The 26898-nt window shown below is 43.4% G+C and overlaps 1 protein-coding gene across 1 annotated transcript in view; it reads right to left on the minus strand.

Moving 5' to 3' along the window:
• Positions 1-10389: 10389 nt before the first annotated feature.
• LOC306922712 (proline-rich protein 5-like) overlaps positions 10390-26898 on the minus strand; it is a 33708-nt gene continuing 17199 nt past the window's right edge. Inside the window, exons 5-9 of the mRNA XM_079500503.1 lie at positions 23271-23328; positions 17215-17306; positions 16433-16570; positions 16051-16147; positions 10390-12821 (exon numbers count right to left, since the gene is read on the minus strand). Of these exons, the coding sequence (XP_079356629.1) occupies positions 12442-12821; positions 16051-16147; positions 16433-16570; positions 17215-17306; positions 23271-23328 (765 nt within the window). The 3' untranslated portion in view covers positions 10390-12441. The remainder of the gene's footprint in view (positions 12822-16050; positions 16148-16432; positions 16571-17214; positions 17307-23270; positions 23329-26898) is intronic.

Below are 26898 nucleotides of genomic sequence, written 5' to 3' on the forward strand. Positions count from 1 at the left end.
CCCCTCCCTTCCACCTCTGACTGCCCGCAGCACATCTCTTGTGAGCTCCGCCCGCCTTGTGCATCCTGATCCAATCTTGTCATAACTCTTGTAGTGTCTATAGTGTAGGCCGGCCGTAGTCCGGCAGCCGGGGTTCTGTGGTGGGAAATTTGGTATAGGCCTATAGTTAAATATTGGCCTAAAATATTGTCATACATTCATGAATCTGAATTACTGACCGGCTGTTGATATTGAGCAATTTGTTTTTATATGGGTTTATATGTGACTATGCCATTAACATCCTATATAAAAGGCAAAAATGTCAAAATGTCATTATGCTTTAGCATGTGACATGTCAAACTAGGGGGGTTTCATAATTCTGAATCCATTCCAAGCAGTAGGGGAATTTGGGCACATTTGGGCAAGTGGCTATTGTGCAAAACTAATCAAATTGATTCAGAATCATGAAAAGCCCCTTGTTTCACATGTCACATGCTATAGAACAAAAAAATATCGCATGGATGCACCTGGGACGTATCCTCAGTGATGTATGGCTATCCCAAGGTCCTCAGGGTTTCGGGTCTCACAACATCATACCCCTCACTCGACCCAGCCGGGGTGATCAAGTCCCGACCTATGTCCCAGTATAGTTACCCTCGATCAGTCCCATTAGGAAAAACCAGGGACACACAATCCGCTGCTCCAGAACTACTCTGCCGGTACTGGGCGGGCCATCCGGTACTGGGCGGGTACTGGGCGGGCCATCTGGCGTGTGGAGGGACTAGGCACTGTGGGTTGACTCCTGGCCGGGCACCTCCTAGGTGCAACCAGGACCTGTGCTTTGCACCAGATTCCCAGCACCAGACACTTCATTCGGGAGTGGTGGATTCTGCTGGCTCCACCGGCAGGGAAACGGTGGTGCCACAGGCTCCACTTGCGGCTTGAATGGCCCTCCTAAAGGCCTCACGTGGGTTTTTTGGGCTTCCTCCTCACGGCTAACACAGGCTGGGGCGCTAACCCACACTGCTCACCCGGGTGCCGTCTACATTCCGGCTGTCAACCATCTCTAGGGTAAAGCATAATGACATTTTGAAAATCTTGCCTTATATAGGATGTTAATGGTATGGTCACATATAATCCCCTATTAAAAAAATTGCTCAATGCCGACAGCCGGTCAGCAAGTGGATTCATGAATGTATGTATATAGACAATATTTTAGGCCAATAAAATATAGTATATACCAAATTTCCCACTTTAAACAAAAGAAGCCTGACGGCTGCCGGACTATATGGGGGGGTTTAGGAGCATCAGATGATTCAGATCAGACCGCCCAACTCCAACAACTGTCTATGCTAGTCTATATAGTATATACCCACAAACTGCAATACCCTGAACATTAGAAATTAAATTAGGACACTTTGTAGGCCTACTGGTTATTAATTGCACATATGTCATTATTTTATTTTACTTGTTTAATTTACTTTGGCATGTTAGAACGCACCGTTCACATCAACCATAATGTCAACAGAATCCTACCTTTTTACTGTACTGTTGATTGGGCTACTGTCCAGAAGGGGGTGCCACAGCCTCAGGTCTTGGACCTCAGTTATGTTAGCAGCACCACATATGAAAAGGTGAATACAATTGGTGTCAACTGGTGACAAAACAAACATTTAATGTTTGTGTTAGGGACAAGACGACGTCAATTTTCCCTTCATTGTCAATGGCGTTTTTAAAACAAACATTGAACTAAAAACAAACATTAAACCTGTATGTTTATTTTTGAGGGGCGCAAATAAACATGATATGCCATTGGCCAGTCACCATGCTGCACCTGTGATGTTCCTTTTTACTGATACCAAGTTTAAAATATGAATTGAATGCACAGAATATCAATATGAATATTTCAATGGTAGTGGAGGGAGAGAAAGGAGGACGAAACGGCAACCAATGGGTGCGAAGAGGGGCACAACCACAGGCAGGATTTGACAAAGGGTGAATTGTGCCATTTTATATATATATACACACCGGTAGTAACATCAGGTATTTAATGAGTGACGTAATATTATGAAGGGTATGGTATGGTATGGTTAACTTGGTACACTATGTATTACCTTACCAGTCAGAGAACTGAAGGGAGGAACTGAGTCAAGCATAGGCTACAGCAGCGGTTCCCAAACCTTTTTGGCCATGCCCCCCCGTCCCCCTGTTACCTCCTGACCTAGCTGGGTATAGAAATATAAATTGCATAAGCTATATAGAGACATATTTTTCCTTTTTATCCACATATATGAACTTGAATATAATAATATATGGAGCATAGGCTATATTATGCATACTATATGCATTATGCTGTATACTTGCCATATAGTGGCATAATATGTTAATATATTTAAAATAAAACCATAGCACCACCATTAGCCTTTTCATGTCACGCACCCCCTAGAAGGCGCTCGCGCACCACAAGGGGTGCACGCACCACAGTTTGGGAACCACTGGGCTACAGGTTCACATGCCAACATAATATTCAGATTGTAAGGTCATTTGAAAGCACCTATTTACAGCAGGATGTACAGGTTTTAGGACTAGGAGGGCCTGGGGCCCCAGTTACGGCCGTATGCCATATTGGAGAGGCCCCTGGGCACTGGCCCGGTCTATAATACCTAGATGCCTCAAATATTCTATATCCTCTCAGACAAACATGAACTTGCTGAACTACCTCAGAGGACAAAAGCAAACATAATCCAGTAATTACAGACTATTCACGTTTTCCTTTTTGTCCCCCTGCATTGAATGTTGGATTTTCGCTTTGAAGACCCCTGCTAATGTTCACACCCTGTGTCCTTCGTACGCGTGTTCTCCTTGTCCTGCAGGGTGGAAGGTATAGCGTCTTGCCATTCAGCGCTATCACCACTTCCTGTGCTGGTCTCCCCCTCCTTCTCGGTGAGGAAAGTACGCTGCATCACTAGTCTCTTCACAGTGTGACACTTGTACTTGAGCTCTTTGGGATTGTTCCCCACTGATGGCCCCTCCTCAAAAAGCACACAGGTACCCACCGCGTCCTCATACTCCCCAACAAGTACACACTGGCCAAGCTGCATCATGGGGCTCTCTCTGTCGATGTCCAGGATCTTGCAGGTGCCTCGTAACTTGGACAGATCGTTGTTCATCACACCGGACAGCTCGACTACGACCAGCTGTTCCTGCTCCTCCCAATCATCTTCCATAGTTAAACCTCCTGTGCTGAAAACAATGTCAAATTGATGTAGCTGCTGCACACATTGACACCATATAAGGTCAACACACGCTTCACAATATAGTCTATGATGTCATGATGTATCAGTATGACATAATGCCTCCATATTTTGGCAACTAGGTTTCAGCCTGATCTGACCGCCCTTTGACTTCCAGCCATTATAAAATTCACAGGGATCCTAAAGTTTATACAACACAAATAAATAATAAAGTCGGGCAAGTGCTATAGTCTGGTTGCACTCTGGGCAACCACACTAATAAAGTTAAATATTTGTGTTATAAATATTAGCTATGTCCAGCTTTGAGGGTTTGTGTAAACACAAACATTGTGTTAACACAAACATTGAATGCCATAGATAATGAATAGCCAGCTTTGAGTCTTTGTGTAAACACACAAACATTGAAGACGAAGGTGAGGACGCAAATTGTGATTGGCCGGAATGAGATGATGTATTACATTACATTACATTACAGTCATTTAGCAGACGCTTTTATCCAAAGCGACTTACAATAAGTGTATTCAACATAGGTAGGGAACAAAAACTACTAATCACCAGAAGTCTTTAGTGCATTTTCTGCAAAAACAAGCAACCAAGAGTATACCTAGCGCTAAGGTAAAAGTGCAATATATCAGCTACCTATTTCCTTAACCGGATGAGACAAAATAGCTAAATCAAATGAGCATGAGCTAAAACAATTAAGTGTATCGACTAAACAAGATCCAATAAACAATACAACAATAGAAAACAAACGTTCGTACAACTAGTTAACAACAAGTAGGTCAGGCAGAGAGGAAGGGTAGTGTTTCCTGAAGAGGTGGGTTTTCAACCTGCGGCGAAATATGGGCAGTGACTCTGCTGTCCTAACATCAGTGGGGAGTTCATTCCACCACTGTGGGGCCAGAACAGAAAAGAGTCGTGACCGTGTGGATCGGCCAGAAGGACCCTTGAGTGACGAGGCAATCAGTCGCCCCGAGGTGGCAGACCGAAGTGGTCGGGCAGGGGTGTAGGCATCGACCATAGCCCGGAGATAGGAAGGAGCTGTTCCTTTCACTGCCCTATAGGCTAACACCAGGGTTTTGAACTGGATGCGGGCCGCTACGGGGAGCCAGTGTAGAGAACGGAGAAGGATGGTTGTGTGGGAGAACTTGGGGCGGTTGAACACCAGACGAGCCGCAGCTTTCTGAACAAGCTCCAGGGGTCTGATGGCAGATGCCGGAGCACCAGCAAGGAGAGAGTTGCAGTAGTCCAGGCGGGAGATGACGAGAGCCTGGATGAGCACCTGGGCTGCCTTCTCGGTGAGGAAGGGGCGAATCCTCCTGATGTTGTAGAGGAGGAATCTGCAGGACCTTGTCACTGATGCGATGTTTGCCGAGAACGTCAGTTGATCGTCCAGGGTCACACCCAGATTTTTCGCAGTCCGAGTTGAGGTCACCACAGCATTATCAATGGTGATGGCCATGTCTCGGTGCGGACAGCCCTTCCCCGGGAGGAACATCAGCTCGGTCTTGTCCAGGTTGAGCTTCAGGTGGTTTGTCGACATCCACGCCGAGATGTCAGCCAGACAAGCAGCAATGCGTGCCTCCACTTGGGTATCAGAGGGGGGGAATGAGAGGATCAGCTGGGTGTCATCGGCATAGCAGTGGTAGGAAAAGCCATGGGAGTGGATGACAGCACCCAGAGATGTAGTGTAGAGAGAGAAAAGAAGAGGACCCAGAACCGAGCCTTGGGGAACCCCAGTTGTGAGCCTGTGTGGTTCTGACACAGACCCTCTCAGCATCACCTGGTAGGAGCGACCCGTCAGGTAGGATGCAAACAGGGAGAGTGCAGAGCCTGAGACACCCATCCCCTCGAGGGTGGAGAGGAGGATCTGATGGTTCACCGTGTCGAACGCTGCAGACAGGTCCAGGAGTATCAGGACGGAGGAGAGAGAGTTCGCTCTAGCGGCATGGAGCGACTCCGTCACTGCCAGCAGGGCAGTCTCTGTCGAGTGACCCACTTTGAAACCAGACTGGTTGGAGTCCAGGAGGTTGTTCTGGTGGAGATAGGAGGACAGTTGTTTAAAGACAGCACGTTCGAGAGTTTTAGATAGGAAGGATAGAAGGGAAACCGGTCTGTAGTTCTTGATCTCAGAGGGGTCAAGTGTCGGTTTCTTCAGGAGGGGGGTGACTCTGGCAGTCTTGAAAGTAGAGGGAAAGTAGCCAGATGTCAGAGAGGTGTTAATAAGGTGGGTTAAGAAGGGAAGAAGTTCAGGTGCAATAGACTGCAACAGAGTGGATGGGACCGGGTCCAGAGAGCATGAGGTGGGGCGACTAGAGGTAACAAGGAGAAGGACCTCGTTAGGGGAGAGGGGAGAGAAGTGGGATAGAGAGGGGATGGGGGGGGGAAGAGGAGTAGATGAAGGTAGAGAGGGGGGGGTGGCAGGCAGACGGGTGTGGGCAGCGCGCAGGGCACCAGCCGGGGGAGGAGGGAAGGAGGATCGGATATCGTTCACCTTCTTGTCAAAGAAGTTGGCGAAATCGTCAGGGAGGAGGGACGAGGAGGGAGGAGGGGGTGGTGGTTGTAGGAGAGAGGAGAAAGTTTCAAAGAGTTTCAATGTATGATGATAAGAGCGCCCCTCACTTCACACGGGTGTGATCTTTTTGAGTGGTGTAAACCACTCCTACGACTGGCTGTTAGTTTACGTGTCTGTCTGTCTGTCTGTCTGTTCGTACCAAAAAATGAGCATGGTTGCTACGGTCACCCAGTTCACCCGGGTGTGGTTTCATTACGTCAGACATTACGTCAGATCAGAGCTGATCAGGCTATATAATACCTTGCACCACTCAGTTCACACGGGTGTGATTTTTTTTATATCGTCAATATATCGATATATCGTTGATCTATCGTGAGTGATATTGAGTTATTATGCAGTTTTTTTAATGTTTAGTTTTCAATGCAACACATTTTAACAATATCGTATCTATATCGCAATATTGGGCATAAATATAGAGATATGGAATTTGTCCTATTGTGAGGTCCCTCACATGAGTTGCACCAGTGATCTTACTGACATGTCCATATAGAGATGTCTGACTGTATCTTTCATGTCCCATATGCCCATATACTGTATGGAGAGCTATACATTTTATGCCCATATATGGAGTCATCAGTCATCAGTATATGGCCATATATGGGCATGCAAATATTCCCATGGATATTATAACTAATAATTTTAGTAACGAGGACAGAATCGGCCAAAAATGACCATGTATGGCGCCGGAATTTGAGGACGGAATCAGCTGAGCACCGCATAACGGGTGTGCCACAGGGGACAACCGTTATAAGTGGCAGATATTCCGTGCTGAAATTGGTGCCGAAATGTGTAAGTAAGTAGGTTAATGTATCTATTAACCTACCTACTCAAGTAGGTTTTACCGACAGAGGATAGACGAAAGAGCACAGAGCCCGGACCCTCCTTCACCTGCATTAATGTACTCACAATGCACTCAATGCACTCAACGCAAAATAAATAAAAAAAGAATATCATCATATCCCCAAACTGGTATGAACTAGTATAATTATGATACAGGACACAGGTTACTTGGTTTTCATACTGAAATACTTACATAGATCTATAGTAACATATAGTTACACACAAATGTGATTTATTTTTGAACGAGATAGACTTTATTTTTCCTAAAATTTATACACCATAGTAGGAAATTGTCACATGTGATAAAGGACAGATCTACAAGACATCAACTCGTTGCAATGTGACATACTGTTAGTTTGTATGTACTGTAGATCTGTTCTTTTTAAATAGCTTTTGCAAAATTATGACAACATAACCGTATGTGCAAAAGTATAGTAATATAACTTGTAACGTAATTAGATATATTAAGTAATAGGTCGAGTAATATTGTTTTAAGATGTACAGGTAACTACTGGTATTGCTCTTGCTGAGTAACAAACACTGGCACAGAGCCTTCCCATTTTGTCCAGCAGAGTGCAGCACCAACCTAGAAAGCACAGTCTGTCTGAGCAGGTTTTAAAAGGGCTTAAGGGCATGTCGCAGATCAAAGGACATGACCTCTACTTTCCTCTAGTCTACCTGAGTAACCTGACCATCTGCTGGTGAGCGCTAGGGCTGTCATGATTATTTACAATTTTAAGTTTAAGCTTTTTTGCATTGAACATTGTAACGTTACAATTTGTATTTATATTTGCCTTTTTAGGCTTTATAATCACAAATTGCACTAGGGCAGATATGACAAATAACTTAATTATACAACTTTTATTTTATTTTATCATCATACATCATCTCATTCCGGCCAATCACAAGGTTTCACTTTTTAATCCTCAATACGTACTTTGCTCAGCCAATCAAATCATCGCTATGATTCACACAAACACACACAGCTGGGCATAGGCCTCAAAAATCACTGCGATTAGGCGATTATATGCAAGTGACAGGCCTGAGGGCTCAACAGGGAGCAGAGGTCGTTAGAGGTTAATGTGAAGCCAGAGGAGGTTGAGACTTTGTAATCTGAGCTGATCAACTCAATCAACGTGTCCTCACCTCCTCACTTCAAACATAAGTTAATTTAGGGCACTAAATAACAACCAACGTAAGACGTCATGCAGCCCATTACATCTTGTAACAAATTGACCCATTTATACAAAAAACAATTGTCCAGGATTGGACAAAGGAAAGAAACAGTACAGCTGTAACCAATGTGGAGAAAGCTTCACAAGAAACAATACATCGAAACAGCACAGGAGAATTCACTGAAGAAAGAAAGGAGCCAGAATGGAAAAAGGAAAAGAAACAGTACCACTGTAAGCATTGTACTGTAGAAAAGATTCGGAAAAGTGTCAATTTAAACGTCACCTCGTCATAGTAGCATGCCAACGTTTATGCTATTGCCATTGAGAATGCATTGAGTTTCTAGGTGAACGTTTTTTTGACATGCCATAGAGCTGCCATTGAGCCCCATTATACATTTCTCAAATTTGAAAGCACTATATATTTCTAAAACTATGAAACATTTCATGTCCACCGTAAGATGAACCTAAATAGGTTTGAATGGGGTTTCTATAGGTGTAAGTATGTAGGACTAGTAGCATGCCAAAGTTTGTGCTATTGCCATTGAGAATGCATTGGGCGTTTAAGTTTAATAACTGAGAAACTACAAATCATTTCAAAGTAAAAAGTTCCAGCATGTGTCTCCACAGTAAGCTGAAATATAAAATATGTGAATGGAGTTTCTAGGTGAAAGTGCTTTTTTGACGTGCCAATATCTGCCATTGAGCCCCATTGTGAATTTCTCAAATTTGAAAGCACTATATTTCTAAAACTGTGAAAAATTTCAAAGATTTCTTTTCAGGCAAACATGTCCACCGTAAGATGAACCTAAATAGGTTTGAATGGGGTTTCTAGGTGTAAGTATGTAGGACTAGTAGCATGGCAAAGTTTGTGCTATTGCCATTGAGAATGCATTGGGCGTTTAAGTTAAATACGGGGGGGACATATTTTGACAGCAGAAACTGCCTGTCATAATTTCTCCCTCCCTATTCCAAAGCCCCCCCAGGTACATTATATATTTAAACTATTTTCAGCAATGGTACACTTATTTTTTCAGTGGGTAGATCTTGTTGAGCTGGTCATTTTGAAAGTAGATCCCACGTCATAAATGTGTGGGCACCCCTGATGTAGGACTAGTAGCATGCCAAAGTTTGTGCTATTGCCATTGAGAATGCATTGGGCGTTTAAGTTAAATAACTCCAAATCATTTCAAAGTAAAAAGTTCCAGCATGTGTCTCCACAGTAAGCTGAATTATAAAATGTGTGAATAAGAGTTTCTAGGTGAAAGTAATTTTTTGACATGCCATAGAGCTGCCATTGAGCCCCATTATACATTTCTCAAATTTGAAAGCACTATATTTCTAAAACTATGAAACATTTCAAAGATTTATGTTCAGGCAAACATGTCCACCGTAAGATGAACCACCTAAATATGTTTGAATGGGGTTTCTATAGTGTAAGTATGTAGGACTAGTAGCATGCCAAAGTTTGTGCTATTGCCATTGAGAATGCATTGGGCGCTTAAATTAAATACGGGGGGGCAGAAACTGCCTGTCATAATTTCTCCCCCCTCCCTATTCCAAAGCCCCCCCAGGTACATTATATATTTAAACTATTTTCAGCAATGGTACACTTATCTTTTCAGTGGGTAGATCTTGTTGAGCTGGTCATTTTGAAAGTAGATCTCACGTCATAAATGTGTGGGCACCCCTGGTATAGACCCTCCTGTGACGTACAAAAGCAAAAAAGGTGCCCCTCACTTCATAGTGGAGGAGTTTAGGAATATTTCGTGCTAATTTGTCTAAAAGCGTGCGCAGAGAGCCGCATGCTCTAATGATTTAGCTAGGGCGCCTGAGCCGGCGACCTTCGGGGTCGGCACAGTGGCCAAATCCATATGGCCACCATTACCAACCTATATTAAGGCAAACTTTTCTAAATGTCATTATGCTTTAAGTAGTGAGTGTCTTAAGTAGTGTGACGTGTCAAACTAGGGGGTTTTCATGATTCTGATTCCATTCCAAGCATTAGTTTTGCACAAAAAACACTCCTTGTGATCTCCATTTGTGCACATTTTGGCAAGTGGCTATGGCCGAATTTCGTGCAATATTAAGTAGTTTGACACGTTACACGCTACTTATAGCATAATTACATTTAGAGAAGTTTCTCTTATATAATTTAGGTTGTTAATGGTGTGGCCATATGGATTTGGCTGCTGTGGCGACCCCGAAGGTCGCCAGCTCGGGCGCCATAGCTAAATCATTAGAGCAGGCCCTGGGCTACATCTGTGCAATTTTGTGTGTGTGAATTTTAGAATTAGAATATCAACAGATTATCAAGATTCCTTATATACTCAGTATACACAGTGTGTGTGTGTGTGTGTGTGTGTGTGTGCACGCGCATTTTGTACTGCCAAGCAACTATATTATGGCAACATCCTGATACATCGCTTATTAAACTGCTGCTCTTGCAGCTAGTTTAGAATTGATCATGCACTGAATGCACCAGTTATCCAGTGTCGGAGTACATCTAAAACTATCACAGCAACAAGCTAACTAAATACATAAATAATAAATAACTTCACACTGATTTAACAGTTCATTACAGCAGGCTTTATTAATGCATGTCAATATAAAGCACAAATTCAAAAGCAATGACTGCCAGTAGCAGAACTAGTCCAGTCCAGTCATCCTAGCAGTTCTCTGGTTCTGTCCAGGCGGTATGAACTGGTGTGGACCGGTTCAGTTCATCAGAGGTATTCCAACAGTTAACTCCTTAATGGTCATGTCTGAGAGGGATTGTAGTTTGACCAAAAACTCATATCGGAAATCGGGCCCAATCACGTCATTTTCAAATGATCAGAATCGGATCGGGAACAAAAAAAGCGTAATCAGGACATCCCTAGTATCAATATTATATCCATATCAGGATATTAGACTGGATATTGTCTGTGGTTTTTGGATATTGTACTATTGTGATATGGAAGTGTTCTGTAAAAATATAAATATCGGATCGGGAAAAATCGATATCGGCAGATACTCAAAATCAAATGATCGGAATCGGATGAGGAGCAAAAAAACCTGATCAGGACATCGCTAGTTACAACTGATCCAGACCAGACTCTGGAACACCATGATTGGAACCCACAGCAGCAGTTTATGTCCTTCATCTGCTGCAAGTATCTAACCCTTCAGTTATGCTTCATTTGTACATTAGTCAGGGCGCTCGGGTGGCACAAGGGTAAAGTGCCTGCCCACCACTGCGGAGTCTAGGGGTTGGTTGGGGTTGCATCCAGTTTGGCTGAACATCTACACTGTAGATGCTACAGACAGTATATGAACACAAATGGCCGAGTTCAGGGAAGGGAAGCCGGGTGGGGATGGTGATCTTTGTCGTTGCCACAGCAGTGGCAACACAGAAATGTATGGGGACTGGGGAGTAAGTTGGCATAACTAAAATTCAGAGGGGGTAAAATAGGCTATTTTCAGCAGCACGTCACACTGTTGTATGATGAAGTATGCTTCACCATACATAAATCAGGCTTTCCTAAGAACATAACCTCAATCTCTGATATGTCAGTTTCAACAGACAATATAAAAGGCACTCAAAGTGCTATTATTATTATTTTAACCAGTATGTATGTTAGACTATGTTAATATAACCATAACATCTGCAGTGGTTGGAGGTGGTCTCCCTACTACTAGAAAGTTAGACCCCGGTGTCCAGCAGGACACCAACTGCTTCACAAGGTCAATAACGTTTTTTGAAGCAGACGGCGCTACCAGATTGGACACTAATTTTACTCCGACATTGTTGCAGCGTGCACGCGCACGCACGCACGCACGCACGCACGCACGCACGCACGCACGCATGCACACACACAGTGAATTTTATTCAAAATGGTGGACGGTGCATTACAAATGCTCTCGTCTTAAACTTAAACAGTTCACTCAAATATGGATCTGAAAACATTTGAGGTGAGAAATAGGCGGGGAAGTAATATTTCGCACTGCCTCTCTCTCTCTCTGCCTCGACATAAGGCAGTGTCGTTTTATGTCCCATAGCCGAGGGGACGGTAGACTGTGATTGGCTGAGACACAATGTAGCCTCTGTTTGACCAGGGTTTTCAGAAGAAAGGTCGCAAAAAAAACCTTTAAAAGGAGCAGTTCACCCAAAAAATTACTAATTTTCTATCGATTAAATGCCCCATAAAGCCGTGAATTCACTGAGATTTTGACATTTTGTCGGAGCCAATAATTTCATGACCGGGCCGAGATGTTTGAATCTCTCCTGGTCATCAAATTATTGGCTCAGGAATGCGACAAAAACTAAATGTATCTCCGTGAAGTCAAGGCTTCATGAGGCGTTGATAGAAAATTAGTACTTTTTTGGGTGAACCACTCCTTGAATTCATTTTGCCCAGGCCTCGTTGAGGCGCCACACCTCCACGCTGTGTCTTCCAGAGGACAGACAGTCCATTGGTTGTTCATGGTCGTCCTGTCACATTCTGTCCAATCACCCGCTGTTCCACTCCATTTTTGGAGACTTCTCCTTCTTCTCCATCCATCCATCGTCGTGGTTGTTTTCATCTCGTTAGCCTTCGCCTCGTGGCGGCTAGCTAGGACTCGCGGCAGTAGTCCGACGTCAGCCTAGTTCCGCGGCTTGGCAAGACCCTCCCACGGCCCTGCACCTAGGAACCTCCAGGATATCCGGTTGGCTGTAGTACGGCCGCTCGGACATCCCCCCTCCCCCTTCATCTCCTCCTCCTCCACCGCTGTCCTCTTCCGCCGTCCCAGCATGCATCATTCTGCACGAGGCGGACAGAAGCTGGATGTCGGAGTGGGCGTTGGCCACCGTGTGGCGCCGCACGCCGCCGGACTTTTCCAGGTACGCCTCGCCGTCCTGCTCCACCAGGGGCGCCAGAGAGTAGGAGGAGTCAGAGTTGGTGGACGCGTGGTGGTGCTGGGTCACACAGATCTCCGGCCGGGACTGGTCTCTTAGCAACGCCCCCGAGAGGTGGGACCCTGCACAGAGGGACAGCCCTAGTCAGTATTTTTGGTGAAATGTATCAAACTTAGATCTTGATTGACATAATTCATTAATAGTAACATTCATTAATATGCACACAGAATAACTCTTCCCTACTTCTGGGCCCCTACCCTACTTCCTTCACAGGTGTTTCCGATGATACTAATTGAGGAGCTATTCCATTCTGGTCAAACAGATCTGGTCACAGGTCAGGGTGCTGATACTGAATGTTGTATATACTGTATGTGCATGTTGAGTCACTGGAAACACTGCTACACCAGTGGGTCTCAAAGTGCCCTTGAGTGGGTTCCAAATGGCCCTGTATGGGTGTGTAACTACTCTGGGAGTGTACAAATGGAACAGGTCCATTTGGTTCCATTTGTACACTCCTTGAACTTAACATCATGAAAAACAAAGGCATACTGGATTGCACACAGTGGCAAGAGTGAATTTCAATTATTTTTATTTTCACATAATAACTGAGAGACAGACTATTTCATCTATCCAGCCTTCATCAGATCAGTGTCCTTGAAATTAAAAAAGTTTGCGAACCACTGTACGCTAAATGAACAGAGCCTTATTAGTATCATCGGTAACACCTGTGAAGGAAGTAGGGAAGGGGCCCAGAAGTAGGAAGAGTTATTTTGTGTGCATAGAGCCTATAGGCCTACAATTAAGAATAATATTCTGGACAATTTGTGTTTTCTTTTCAGGAACACGGTTCATAATACAATATACACAACAACAAATATATTCGATGGTAGTACAATAGAAGGGGAAGTTCAGGGTATATAAAATGCTTCAATAAGATGACATGAAAATCCCTCATTTAAACACTTTGACTCTCCAAGACAGTTCGTCAGTCAAGAACTCAACTTTCTGTCTCTCCTACACTGTCTCAGCTTTCCTACTGTCTCCTTCTCTGCTGTCAACTCTCCTTTTGGAATACAAACTGTTCTTAAAACATTCGGCTCCCTGCTGTAAGAACAAAAGCAGGGCCAGAGGTCAAGTATTTGCTCACAAGCTGTTTGACCATTTCTCTGTTTATACAGTACATGCATCAAACGCAACCTGTGTGTGTGTGTGTGTGTGTGTGTGTGTGTGTGTGTGTGTGTGTGTGTGTGTGTGTGTGTGTGTGTGTGTGTGTGTGTGTGTGTGTGTGTGTGTGTGTGTGTGTGTGTGTGTGTGTGTGTGTGTGTGTGTGTGTGTGTGTAAAAGACCTCACTAATTCCCTGGCAGCCCAACAGGCTGAGCTGCTCCCACAGTTGACTGTAACAACAAGAGATTAGCTGCTCGCCTTTTCCTCATAAGAGGATCATACAGCTGCATACCTGCACTCTACTACCCTACGCACAGAAAAGCAGCAGCATCAGAGGTAGGATATAGTAGAGGATATTAAAAATATTAAAACATGGCCAAATCGTTACGCGGCGGATAAAAGCATGAAATTTGATACAGATGTCCCTTGGGTCATTCTAAAAAATCCCAGAAGGGGTGCAGAAAACAATCTTAAACAGGAAGTGAGTTATGGACCAAATTCAAAAAGGCCACCTAAACTGTTGACAGTTGACAAAAGACACCAAAATAATCTCCAAAAAGCATAGAATTTGGCACACATGTCCCTTGGGTCACCCTAAGTTGGCCTAAGACATCCTAGAAGGGGTGCCCAAAATGATCTGAAACAGGAAGTGAATATTGACAAAATTGAAAATGGCCGCCTACAGTGTTGGTGATTGACTCAAAACGCCTATAGAATCTCATAGAAGCATGCAATTTGGCACATATGTCCCTTGGGTGATCCTAATAGATCCTATAAGGGGTGCCCAAAGGATTCTGAAAAGGAAGTGAGTTATTGTAATAGATAGAAAGAGCATACCTATTTACACGCACCTCGACAGTGGGTGCAGGGCCAATAAGGCAATAGGCCTATCTCACAGCATTTCCCCGCCCCCTTTTTACGCCCCCTTTTAGAGCTAGTGGTGTTATTGTTTTTGCGGTCCATAGGCTTCCATGTTAAAAGAGGTATTTTCACAAGCCACAAACTACCGTTTTGTAAAGGTAAGGTTTATTCTACTTATTTGAGTTGTTATACCATTGTGTTTTCTTTATCGGTCTTTGACATTTTAACATTAGGAAATGTACTTAGATTCTCCAGAGAAAAAAAAGTGTAAATGCCTAATGTTAAATGACACCACTATCTACCGGAAGTGGGCGTGGAAAGGGGGCTGTGAGATAGGGGCCTATTATGGAAGGAAGTAGGGCCTTTTCTTTTGGTAAAGAATTACTTTATTGAATAAATAAACAAAACTAAAATAGATAGAAAACCACCAGGGCTAGTGGACCTGGTAAAACCACCAGGGCTAGTGGACCTGGTAAAACCACCAGGGCTAGTGGACCTGGTAAAGGGGACCACCAGGGCTAGTGGACCTGGTAAAGGGGAAATCCAGCAATATAGAGCAGTGGTTCCCAAACTTTTCAGGTGGAGAACCAAAAGAGACATTAGACACCCAAACTAGTGAAAATAGCCACGTTGCGAGCTTGTAAATCAGCTATTATCAGTGCTTCTTTTAATTGTTATATATTTTTATTCATGGAATTTCTCAGATTTATTTGTTTGTTTTTTAACATTTATAGTTTTTAAACAGTACTCAACTCAGAGACATGCACATTATGCAATGTATTATATAATAATGAAATATAATATAATAAGTGCAATTCTGGGAAATTGCAAGTGTGGTTGAACCAACAATTTCAAGCTTTGAGTCTTGCATACAGTAAGTACAGTATGATGATGATTCTGTTCTTGATTCATTCTGTCTTGCCATTTATATTACATATTGTGATGTCACTCCTGTCTGATTGGACATATTGTCCAATTAGAAAAGGGACAGAAATTTGACTTTTGGGGTTCCAGAAAAGGTTACAAAAAACATCCATTGAACTCAATGAACAAAAAAGGTTAACAAAAAGCAGGTTTACTTTAGCTGGCATAAAGGTTCTCGGACCTAGAACAACTAACAGAAGAACTAACTAAGATTAGCCTACACTTTGATTATGCGCTCCTGTCCTATGTATGGGCCTAATGGCTTACTTGATTATGCCTTATATAACCAACGTGTTAATATTGTATCCCGTTTTTCAATGATTATTATTTTCTATAGTTATTATAATCATATTCCATTAATAATAATAATAATAATAATAATAATGCAGAAGATAACTGACCTATGCAGTTATGTAGGACCTTGCCAAGATATGGAGAGATGACCATCTCCACCAAACGCTCCAACCGGAAATACTCTGCACTGGTGTCATGAACACCCTGCGGACAGACAGACAGACAGACAGACAGACAGACAGACAGACAGACAGAAAGACAATTAACCCCATGTGGCCCTATTCTGGGTTAGATGTACATTCAGCAAATATAGCAGATCTACAAACTCACAGTGCAACACATTGCACATCGCTATTTTTGACAAAGACAATTGGTGTAAAAAGCAGTGGACCAAAATAGAACCCAGAGATTACACACTTTATAAGGTGTCTAGTACCTACTGTGTGTGTGTGTGTGTGTGTGTGTGTGTGTGTGTGTGTGTGTGTGTACCTGCAGTATTAGCAGCATCTGTGTGATGGCTGGAGGGATGCAGCCTGAAGTACTCAGGCTGTCCTGCAGAGGGAGTTTCAATATGACCAGGTCCCTGAAGGCTAACAGACACATCTGTCTGACAGTCAACTCCTGACCCTACACACGTGCACGCACGCACACACACACACACACAAATTAATACCATTTCTCAAATTAATTGAAAGACTTGATTTCCATACAGCGTTTGTGCTCAGCAGACAGCAGTGTGTTTCAACACTGCAGAGCATCAATTTACAATTTAGGCATTTAGCAGACGCTCTTAATCCAGAGCGACTTACATTAGGCAAGAACAAAAGTATGGGAATACATCACATATATAAAATGCATTTATCAAGAAACATGCGTAAGCTAAGAACGTAACTAGAACATATCTATATAATGACACTATACATATATACTATACTATGCTATACATACAGTATGTACTATGATGTGCTATGACTACATACAATGCAATTATTGTGCTGTCATGGTGAAGATACTTGCACGTTAATATGCAAGCAAGCATAAGAAACTCACACCTCATGCAAAGACTAAGGACATATGGAAGGCCATTTTTATTTAGTATTATATTCTCATATTCTTGTTCAAAGTAACATTTTCAACTTCTTCATATATATTACTGTATATAATGATACGTATAGAAGACGTAGTGTGTGTGTGTGTGTGTGTGTGTGTGTGTGCGTGCGTGCGTGCGTGCGTGCGTGCGTGCGTGCGCATGCGTGCAGGTGTATTTGTACCTGTACAGGGCAGAAGATGGCCTGTAGAGTAGGTAGAGTCTCAGTGAAGAATCGAATCCACATTTCAGACAGGATGAGGAGCTGTCTTTCTCCTGGACAAGAGACAGAGAAGACAGAAAGTCAAGTCAAACCATCTTTTTACAGAACTTAATCTTGTCATCTTTAATCAGTACACCTCAAACAGGATGAGTATGTAGGCTGTAGTGCAGGGCTCCAGAATAACTATTTACATTGGGAGCACTGTTGTGCTAACGTTTTTCATTTAGGTGAAAAAATTCACCGTGCCTTTTTGCATGGTCACACCTGTTTGCGCCTAAAGGCCGAGACAGAGACCGTTTTTGCCTTACGGAGGGGAGTCAAATGCACACAAAAAAACGCAAGCTTATTTTCAGTCCTTACAGAGTCCCTGCGTGAGTTGCATCGCTATTGTAGGCCTACGTTGGTCTATAATGTGCTTATGATGTGCAATCAACTAATCGTCCACTAGATAAGCAGCGGTTTGACTCCATTGTATTTAAGTGCTGCTTGTGCTCCTTGTAAACATCCCTACCATAGTCACGTGAGGGTCTCACATAACAAAAAGGAAATATTTACAAGCTAACACATCACGGTGCAACGCATGGTTAGCTTGTGTATCTGTTATTTTCGTCATGTGACGCCCAGTATGCATTAGGCCGCCCGCACTCATGCAGCACAGCAGCACTACATTGTATCATGTTACAGTACATAACCTGCATAATGCTACACGTTTTGGGATGTTATTTTAAGAAATAAAATCAATAGCCAAAAACAAAAGCACAGCCAGTTCGCTCAGCTGTTGAACCTACTGGTGAAGCTGGTCTCTACAGCGTATTGGCACTGGACAATCTGAGCTGACTGTATTTGGGCCAAATAAACTTTTGTGTTGATCCTTTATCTAAACGTTTCCACATGACGTTCACGGATGAGGGCCTGGCAAGGAAAGGAGTGGCTGTTGTTCTCTGCAGTAGTGCTCCGTGGGCCAACTTTCTAGCTTTTCACACAACTCTTGGTTCACCAATTGGACAGATTTTAAAGGGAGGTAGACCGTACAAAATCTCGTGTCCCCCATTTGCTTCACCGGTTTTGACAGCAAGCCTGCCAACGCCTGACTTTCTTAAATACTTCCAACGATTTGGCAGCTTGCAGAACGTACCTTCATGAGTTGCCTTTAACCCATTTTGGGCGGGAACCCCTTTTGGTGTTAGCATTATGTTATGCCTTTAGCTATTGAAAAATAGCAGATCTACAAGCTCGTAGCGCACCACCGAGTGGCGCGCTACGAGCCTGTAGGTCTGCTATTTTTGAAAAATCGAAGAACGACTGACATAGAAACATAGCTTTTTCAGAAAACTGTCAGGATGAAGAAGACATTTTTAGAATCTGATCTCAGGTCAGAAAGGAGTAGAGGGAATGCACACTATTATACAGGACATCCTGGCAATAGAGTAGTCTGTGGTCTGAGGGCAGCCATTACCTTTGCGGCCTGGTCTGTCACCCATACCACATTATTGAGCACATTAATGTCTAGGCTGTATTCGGTTATTGTCGGTCTGATCATTTATCTCACGATATTCTCACCCATATTCTAACAAAATGCCATGTAGCTGAATTTGTAATAGTCCTGCTTCAACAGTCAAGTTTAATTCGTTTTTTGTTAACACCACCACAAGGGCCATACTGGTGTTATTGCATGTTTAGCCCAATGAGTATGGTATTTGCATACAATACCATACTAAAACTAGAAAAAGTGCCCCTCGGGGCACAGGTCTCCACCAGGGCAGGTCAGGTTGTGGCCTCCTAGGTTGCTCTATAATAGGCCAATGTGAAAAGGGTGCCATTTCTTCTTACGCCTTTGATGGCAATTGGATGATTTGAGGCATTTTGTTCCAAAAATGTGTTTTGCAAAAATCAACCTGTTGGTGGCGCTATAACAGGCCAATGTGAAAAGAGTGGGATATATTCCTCAGCCTAGTAAGAAAATGTGTGAAAGATTTCACGTAAATTGCATGCTGCGTTCATGATTTGAGGCTTTTGTTCAAAACGGGGCAATCTTGCAAACTGTGAAAGCCAATTATAGCCAATTAGGATGGAATATGAAATATCGGACAGATCCGACTTGAGCACATGACCATAGAGATACTGTGTAACGATTTGTGAGATATTTGGACAGAATCTGGAGGAGTAATATCAAAAAATGTGTTTTACAAAAGTCGGCCTCCTGGTGGCGCTATAAAAGGCAGATGCGTAAAATGCAGGTCAAAGGTTTGTCCTTGGCCTCCAGGGAGTGTGCATGCAACATTTCACGCAGATCGGTGCAGTTATAGGTTAAAATGGTGAAAAGCTGCCTCATGGTGGCGCTATAACAGGCCGTTCTGGAAAATGTGGGGCAGAGGTTCATCATTGGCATCCAGGGAGTGTGTGTGCAAAGTTTGGCATCGACCGGGTTAACGGTGCCGGAGATTAGCTGGTAACGGACGGACGGAAGGACACACACACACACACACGGACGGAGTGCAAAACATACTCTCTCCCCATGCCTTCGGCCTGGTGGAGACAATAAATGTACCATAGTCGGAATGGCAGTGCGTCGGAATGCCACTCTGTCCCCGAAACCCATGGATTCTTGGAATATTAAGAAAACTGGAAATTGTCAGCAGTATTGTCACTGAGACAGGTCCATGTGAAACACAGACTGTGGAATAGATCTTCCACCAAATCCATGAAGCCATCTCCTGCAACTGAATCAAATGGTCTCGCTGTATACGGTATCTTCACCACATGTATTTCTCACTGATCTTCGTTTTGGACTGCTGTATAATTGTCTTTGAAGAGCTAGTAGCGATCTCCAAGGTGCAGGCCGGCATCTTGCCTTTGCACCCTCTATCCACATGTTGCTGCAAGCCTGAATTCCCGGTGTTCTTGCTGTCATCGGGTCCCCGCAAGTTTTACATTTCACATAACCAACTGCATCGTTAGTGTCATCACTTGAAATCCAACCATACCGCCAATTTGCCGGTTTGGTTTTTGATAGTTGTAAACTTTGCCGAGGACAGATTTAGTTTGACCTCCTCCATCATTCACTGCAGCTGTGTTTACATCTGAACGTCGTGTTCCCTCCCCAATCCCTGCACACCATCATGGGTTGTTGTCACGTAAATCAGGAAGTAATACAGTAGTTGGTATAGAAGTTGGTGTGCTTTTTATTTTTACACTTTATTTTCAACTAGACCTTGAGGCTGTAGAGCAGAGAGTCGGTAATGATGGAAGTTGGAGATCCATGCCCCAACCGGCTATGCAATACCCATTGTACCCGTTCCACCCATCTTTCTTTCTGTAATCTGTCTCTCTGTGTCTCTTTATTCCTATATATGAGTTCTGTGTCAGGCATTCCCGAGTGTTGTGATGTCAGAACAGGCAGCTCCATATATGGAGCCTGGTCAGGGGCTCCTGTCCAGAGCCCGGGCAGAGGCCCTTTGTGGCAGTTCTGGACAACCGTGGGGCCGACCGACTCGACACCACCACCTGTGGTGGTGTGGATTGGAACGCGTGTGTCGAATTTGAAGTTGGTGGGGCGAACGGTTCTCAAATTACGTGGATTCCAGCCGTACATACAGACAGAGACGTGGTGCATTTATAGATAGATATGAACAATGGAGCCTGACCACAGGCTGTCCAACATTTGCTCTGGAGGATTTATTTCTGGAGTAAAAAACTGCACAGCATTTGACCACTGCATGGAAGATCACTGAATACCTATATGCTCTGCCATTGAAATGTTGTGATTCCTGTTGGTTGCCACCTTACACAGTATTCCGCCAACAGCATGGCAGTATAGTGTCCCTTCAGAATCATCCCCTGGGTGCCTTTGGCCAGCTCTATGGGCTCAGTCTATCACCGGATATTGATTATCCCATTTTGGGCGGGAACCTCTTTTGGTGTTAGCATTATGTTATGCTTTAGCTATTGAAAAATAGCAGATCTACAAGCTCATAGCGCGCCACCGAGTGGCGCGCTACGAGCTTGTAGGTCTGCTATTTTTGAAAAATCGAAGAACGACTGTCAGGATGTAGAAGACATTTTTAGAATCTGATCTCAGGACAAAATGGTTTAACCATCCAGTTGAAGCACTTTCTTCAGCGACTTTGCAACAAAGTCCCTGGTCTCCAGCCCCTTCTTTTACCCCAGGGTGTCCCTCTCCAGGTCTAAGCACTTTTCTGAAAGCCGTTCCTCTTGGCCGGAAAGAATTGACACCAAGGTATCTCAGGAGTTTGTTACAGCTTCCTCCAGGCCCTGTGTCTTTAATCGTTGAGCTTTATAATTTGGGCACTCAGCTTATGCCAAGATCTTTAAAAGACGTCTTTTGACACCTTCCAACATAGAAGACTTTGAAAAGACTTTTGAAAGACATTTAAAAGACTCACCTCTAAAGGTCATTTGTCACAGACTATAAGATTTAGAAAAGACTGGGGATATTGCAGAGTCACTATTTGCAAGCATACCTCTGTCCAAATTTCGGTTAGTTTCAAATGTAGCTTTGAAAGACAAACTGTACCTGTAGGCTACTAAGAAGTAAAGTGCATCCTATTCTAACTGCTCAATGCTCGACAGAGCCACCTGTTTTAATATGCATGTAACTGATGGATTCCCAATTTGGTTTCAATTGAAACGAACGGTCCACAATGTTATCCTTTTAGCTCAAGGACACCACCCACCCCTCTCCCTTATGCCGTCTGGGAAACGATACAGGAGCATCAGTGCCAGGGCGGGAAGGATGCTCAACAGTTTCTTTCCCAAGGCAATCAGACTTTTGGACTCCAGCCTCCCTACTACAGGGGTTCTCAACCCGTGGGTCGCGACCCCTCGGGGGGTCGCCAAATTATTTTGGGGGGGTCCCCAAATCATTTAAAAAATAATAATACAAATAAAATAAAATAAATTTTGAATGCAACTGAATGGCTGGAAAATGGAAATGAAGAGCTTACATATAGTACACATAGTACATGCATACACCTTCCCTGATGATTATATCTGGTTTCAGTATTTATTTATGGTGTATTGTCTCTATTATTAAGGTTATTGTAGCAGTCAATTTATATTGGGGGTCGGGAGGGGGCGGGGCGGGGGTCCCGAGACGTTGCCAAAGCATTTTCGGGGGTCCCCGGCCAAAAACGTTGAGAACCCCTGCCCTACTACATAGTACTGTATATGAACTTGGGCAGGTATGAATTCCTATGAATCAAAATAGATCAGATGAACTCTATTTTCAGTTCTTTTTTTCCCCCTTTTTTACAGGTCCTTGGGCAAATTCACACCTAGATATTTAATATGAGATGACTACCAATTCAAATTGTATTTTGTTATGTATTCTTGTGTAGGATTGTAATTGAATGTCAATACCTGGGTTTTATTTACATTAAGGGCATACCCTGAGTAAGAACCATATGTTTCCAATATTTCCATCAGTGTAGGTAGCCGCTCTATTTTCAGTTCTTATTCCGTTTTGATCTGGTTATGCTGATTTTTATGCCATGAACTCCTATAGTTTTTAAGATTTATTTATTTCAGATCGATAAGAGTATTTTTATAATGTCTTTAACCCATTTTGGGCGGGAACCCTTTTTGGTGTTATAACACAACATTGTTATAATTTAGCTATTGAAAAATAGCAGATCTACAAGCTTGTAGGTCTGCTATTTTTGAAAAATCGTGAAAATATTTATTTCAGAAAACTGGAGGATTTAGAAGATTCTTTTTTAATTTTGAGGTCAGGCCTAAATGGGTTAACTAGGAGAAACTAATAATATAATTTAGTTTTTTTTTTTAATCTATTCAGATGGGAAAACAAATGACAAATAAAGCAATCTTGAATGTTGAAGTCTTACTGTACATCTTTGACTAATAAAGTATTCAATCAATCAATCATTAAAATGGAAAATGTGAACCTTAAGGTGTGGACTAGGGATCTGGGTAGAGAATGTCAAAAGTAAACCAGTGTGATTTGTTTACTGTCACCATGTACTAACAGAAGCACTCACCCTCGTACAGCTGGATCCTTTCCAGGATGTGACTCAGTCCTTTGGTCAGGAGTTGGTTCTGTGGTGAAAACAGTACATGACAGGGAAAGTAACACATGCCTCACATCCTTCCTACAAGTCAAGAAAACTGCCTGGCTAAACAGCTCTCCGTGTGAGCAATAAATCTGAAAGATAATAATAATAATAACTAGAAAAAGTCTCACAGGTCTCCACCAGGGCAGGTCAGGTTGTGGCCTCCTGGTGGCGCTATAATAGGCCAATGTGAAAAGGGTGCCATTTATTCTTATGCCTTTGATGGCAATCGGATGATTTGAGGCATTTTGTTCCAAAAATGTGTTTTGCAAAAATCCACCTGTTGGTGGCGCTATAACAGGCCAATGTGAAAAGGGTGGGATATATCCCTCAGCTTAGTAGGAAAGTGCGTGAAAGATTTCACGTAAATTGCACGCTGCGTTCATGATTTGAGGGGTTTTGTTCAAAACGGGCCAGTCCTGCAAACTTTGAAAGCCAATGTTAGCCAATTAGGATGGAATATGAAATATTGGACAGATCCATCTTGAGCACATGACTATAGAGATACTGTGTAACAATTTGCGGGATTTTTGGACAAAATCTGGATGAGTAATAGCAAAAAATTTGTTTTACAAAAGTCGGCCTCCTGGTGGCGCTATAATAGGCCGTTCTGGAAAATTTGGGGCAGAGGTTCATCATTGGCATCTATGGAGTGTGTTAGGGAGATTAGCTGGTAACGGACGGACGGACACACACACCGGACAGAGTGCAAAACATACTCTCTCCCCATGCCTTCGGCCTGGTGGAGACAATGGCCCCGGTTTCCCAAAGGACACATGGTGTAAGAGGTATGGTGTAGCACATGCTCAGATGCCCTCTAGGCCGCACACAGAAGCCTGTGAACATAGACATTCCGTGCATAGATGTGCCATGCAATGGTAGAGGCCTGGTATGGTAGGCCTCAAGTCTACATACATACACACACACACACACACATAAATATAATATATATATTATATTTATGTATATATATTTTATATACACTTTGTACACTTGGAAATATCTTACCAATTTCATATGACATGCCTTTACAAAATGTGAATACATAGGTTTAGATGCCTGTGACAGCCTGTCAGCTGGTCAGTCAATGCTGCTCCGCTTGTCTACGACAGAAAACAGGTGAGGAGTACAAAGCCTACGACAGCTCCCGACACGACGTGATATTTGAACCGGGGCACACCAAAGTTCAAGTTTACGCTGGAATGATAAATGCCCATATTTTGGCGTACGACGCGTTGATAAATGAGGGCCTATGTGTTTGTGTGATAAACAGATAGAGCCATCTGCTGTGTGTGAATTTGTGTGTCAACATATTCTCACATCCTCAGTGAGAATATGTGTGTACAAACATTCCGGTGTAATTCCATCCATGTGTCATCTCTGTGATAACCCAGACATGTTTATATGTTTGACAGCCAATACACCAGATGTTGTTGTGGTTGATGAAGAGGTCAGAGAAGGGCCTGGGCCATGGCTCAGTGGTCCAGGCACCTTGGCTGGTAATCCAGTCTGGCAGTGTGCCGCGGGTTCGACTCCCGATCCCGACGGCCTTACTGCATGTCTTCCCCCGTCTCTCTCCCCATTTCCTGTCAGCCTACTGTCTGTCCCTCCATAAAAACATATAAAACTAGAAAAAGTGCCCTTCTGGGCACAGGTCTCCACCAGGAGGATAGGAGTGTGTGTGTGATGTTTGGCAAAATGTTTAGGAGTAATATAAACATGTTTTTTTGTTTCTTGCAACAATTTTCTTCATTTTGTTGAGGAAATGCAGAGCCAGATCACTCATAGCATCTCTGAGGATAGAATTCTGGATGAGCAGGACATGTGCAGCATTTTGTACAAAACGGGCTACTCCTGAAAACTTTGGAAGGCAATCTTAGCTAATCAGTGTAGAATCTGAAAAATCCAACAGGCTCGTCTTGATCACATGACTACAGAGATCATGTGTACCGATTTGCGTGAGATTTGGATGAAATCTGTGCGACTAACATAAACAATGTGTTTTGCAGAAATCGGCCTCATGGTGGCGCTATAACCGGCAGATGTGGAGGGATGCAGGGAAAATGTTTTTCCATGGCCTCTAGTGAGTGCGCATACATAAGTTGTCGATGCAGTTATAGGTAAAAACAGGAATTGGCCTGTTATAGCGCCACCGTGAGGCTGATTTGGGAAATAAATAGTGGCATGTCGTCCTCGGCCTAGTGGAAATGTGCGTGTATAATTTCATGGAAATTGGACACTGTGTTTGTGATTTGTGACATTTTGTTCGAAATGGACCAATCATGTGAGCTTTGGAAGCCAATCTTAGCCAATCAGGATGGAAGATGGGAAATTGTGCAGATCTGTGTTGATCACATGACTATGGAGATAGTGTATACCGAATTGTGTGATGTATGGATAAAATGTGTACGAGTTATCTACAGAAATTGGTTTTGCCTAAATCGGCCTCATGGTGGCGCTATAACAGGCCGTTGAGGAATATTTGGGGCAGAGGTTCGTCGTTGGCATCCAGGGAGTGTGTGTGCACAGTTTGGCATGGATCGGGCCAACGGTGCCGGAGATTAGCTGATAACGGACGGACGGAAGGACACACACACGGACGGACGGAGTGCAAAACATACTCTCTCCCCATGCCTTCGGCCTGGTGGAGACAATAAAAGGCGAAAGCCACAAAAAAAAGAGGTCAGAGAAGTGTCTGTATTAGGCCGGGGCTCCCTTGAGCTAGTGCGTTGAACCGGGGCGAATGGGTGAAACCGTCCAAACGCAACGTCGGCAGTGGAGCAACCTTTATTGATTAAGGGAACATTCCCATTGTTGACGATGGCGTGACTCTGACGGACGCCCGATGGCTGCAGTGGAGCTTCGGCGTTAGAGATAAAGAGCACCTTCGATTGGTCTTTCCTCCAGGGCTTTTTTTAATGCCTTTAGCATTATTGCAACTCTGTACTTTTGCAGTATTGAATTTTTTGTACTCAATCAATCAATCAAACATACTATAACAAAAACATCGCATGGATGCACCTGGGACGTATCCTCAGTGATGTATCAGGTCATCGGGGTTTCGGGTCTGTCAAACATCAGGCACAAACATCATGCACAACATCCTCAATTATTTGATTATCTTTATCTTTATTTTTTGAACCTTCAGGTAAAATCAGGTAACATTCAGGTAAAATTAGAGACAGACTAGGCAGTGGACAACAGTAGAAGCCTGGGTTGTATTGTGGGGTGGCAGTGGCCAGGTGTAGAGTGGCCGGATAGGAATCGCGAGGTTCACAGTTCGATCCCGGGCTCCCCCAAAGTCAGTGTCGAAGTGTCCTTGAGCAAGACTCTGAACGCCTAATTTCTGCCGATGTGCTGGTCGGTGCCTTGCATGGTTTCCTCCACCATCGGTGTGTGAATGTGTTTGTGTTTGTGGGCGAATGTAATGCACAATCTATGCAAAGCACTTTGGATAGAAGCACTATATTTATAAATGCACCATTTACCATTTTATTTACTGGGCAGCTCCCAGTCTCCAACAGCAGAAGACCGGCTGTACCGGGAATGAGACGAA

The sequence above is a fragment of the Electrona antarctica genome, assembly GCF_951216825.1.
Source record: "Electrona antarctica genome assembly, chromosome: 5".
In the NCBI taxonomy this organism is placed as follows: domain Eukaryota; kingdom Metazoa; phylum Chordata; class Actinopteri; order Myctophiformes; family Myctophidae; genus Electrona; species Electrona antarctica.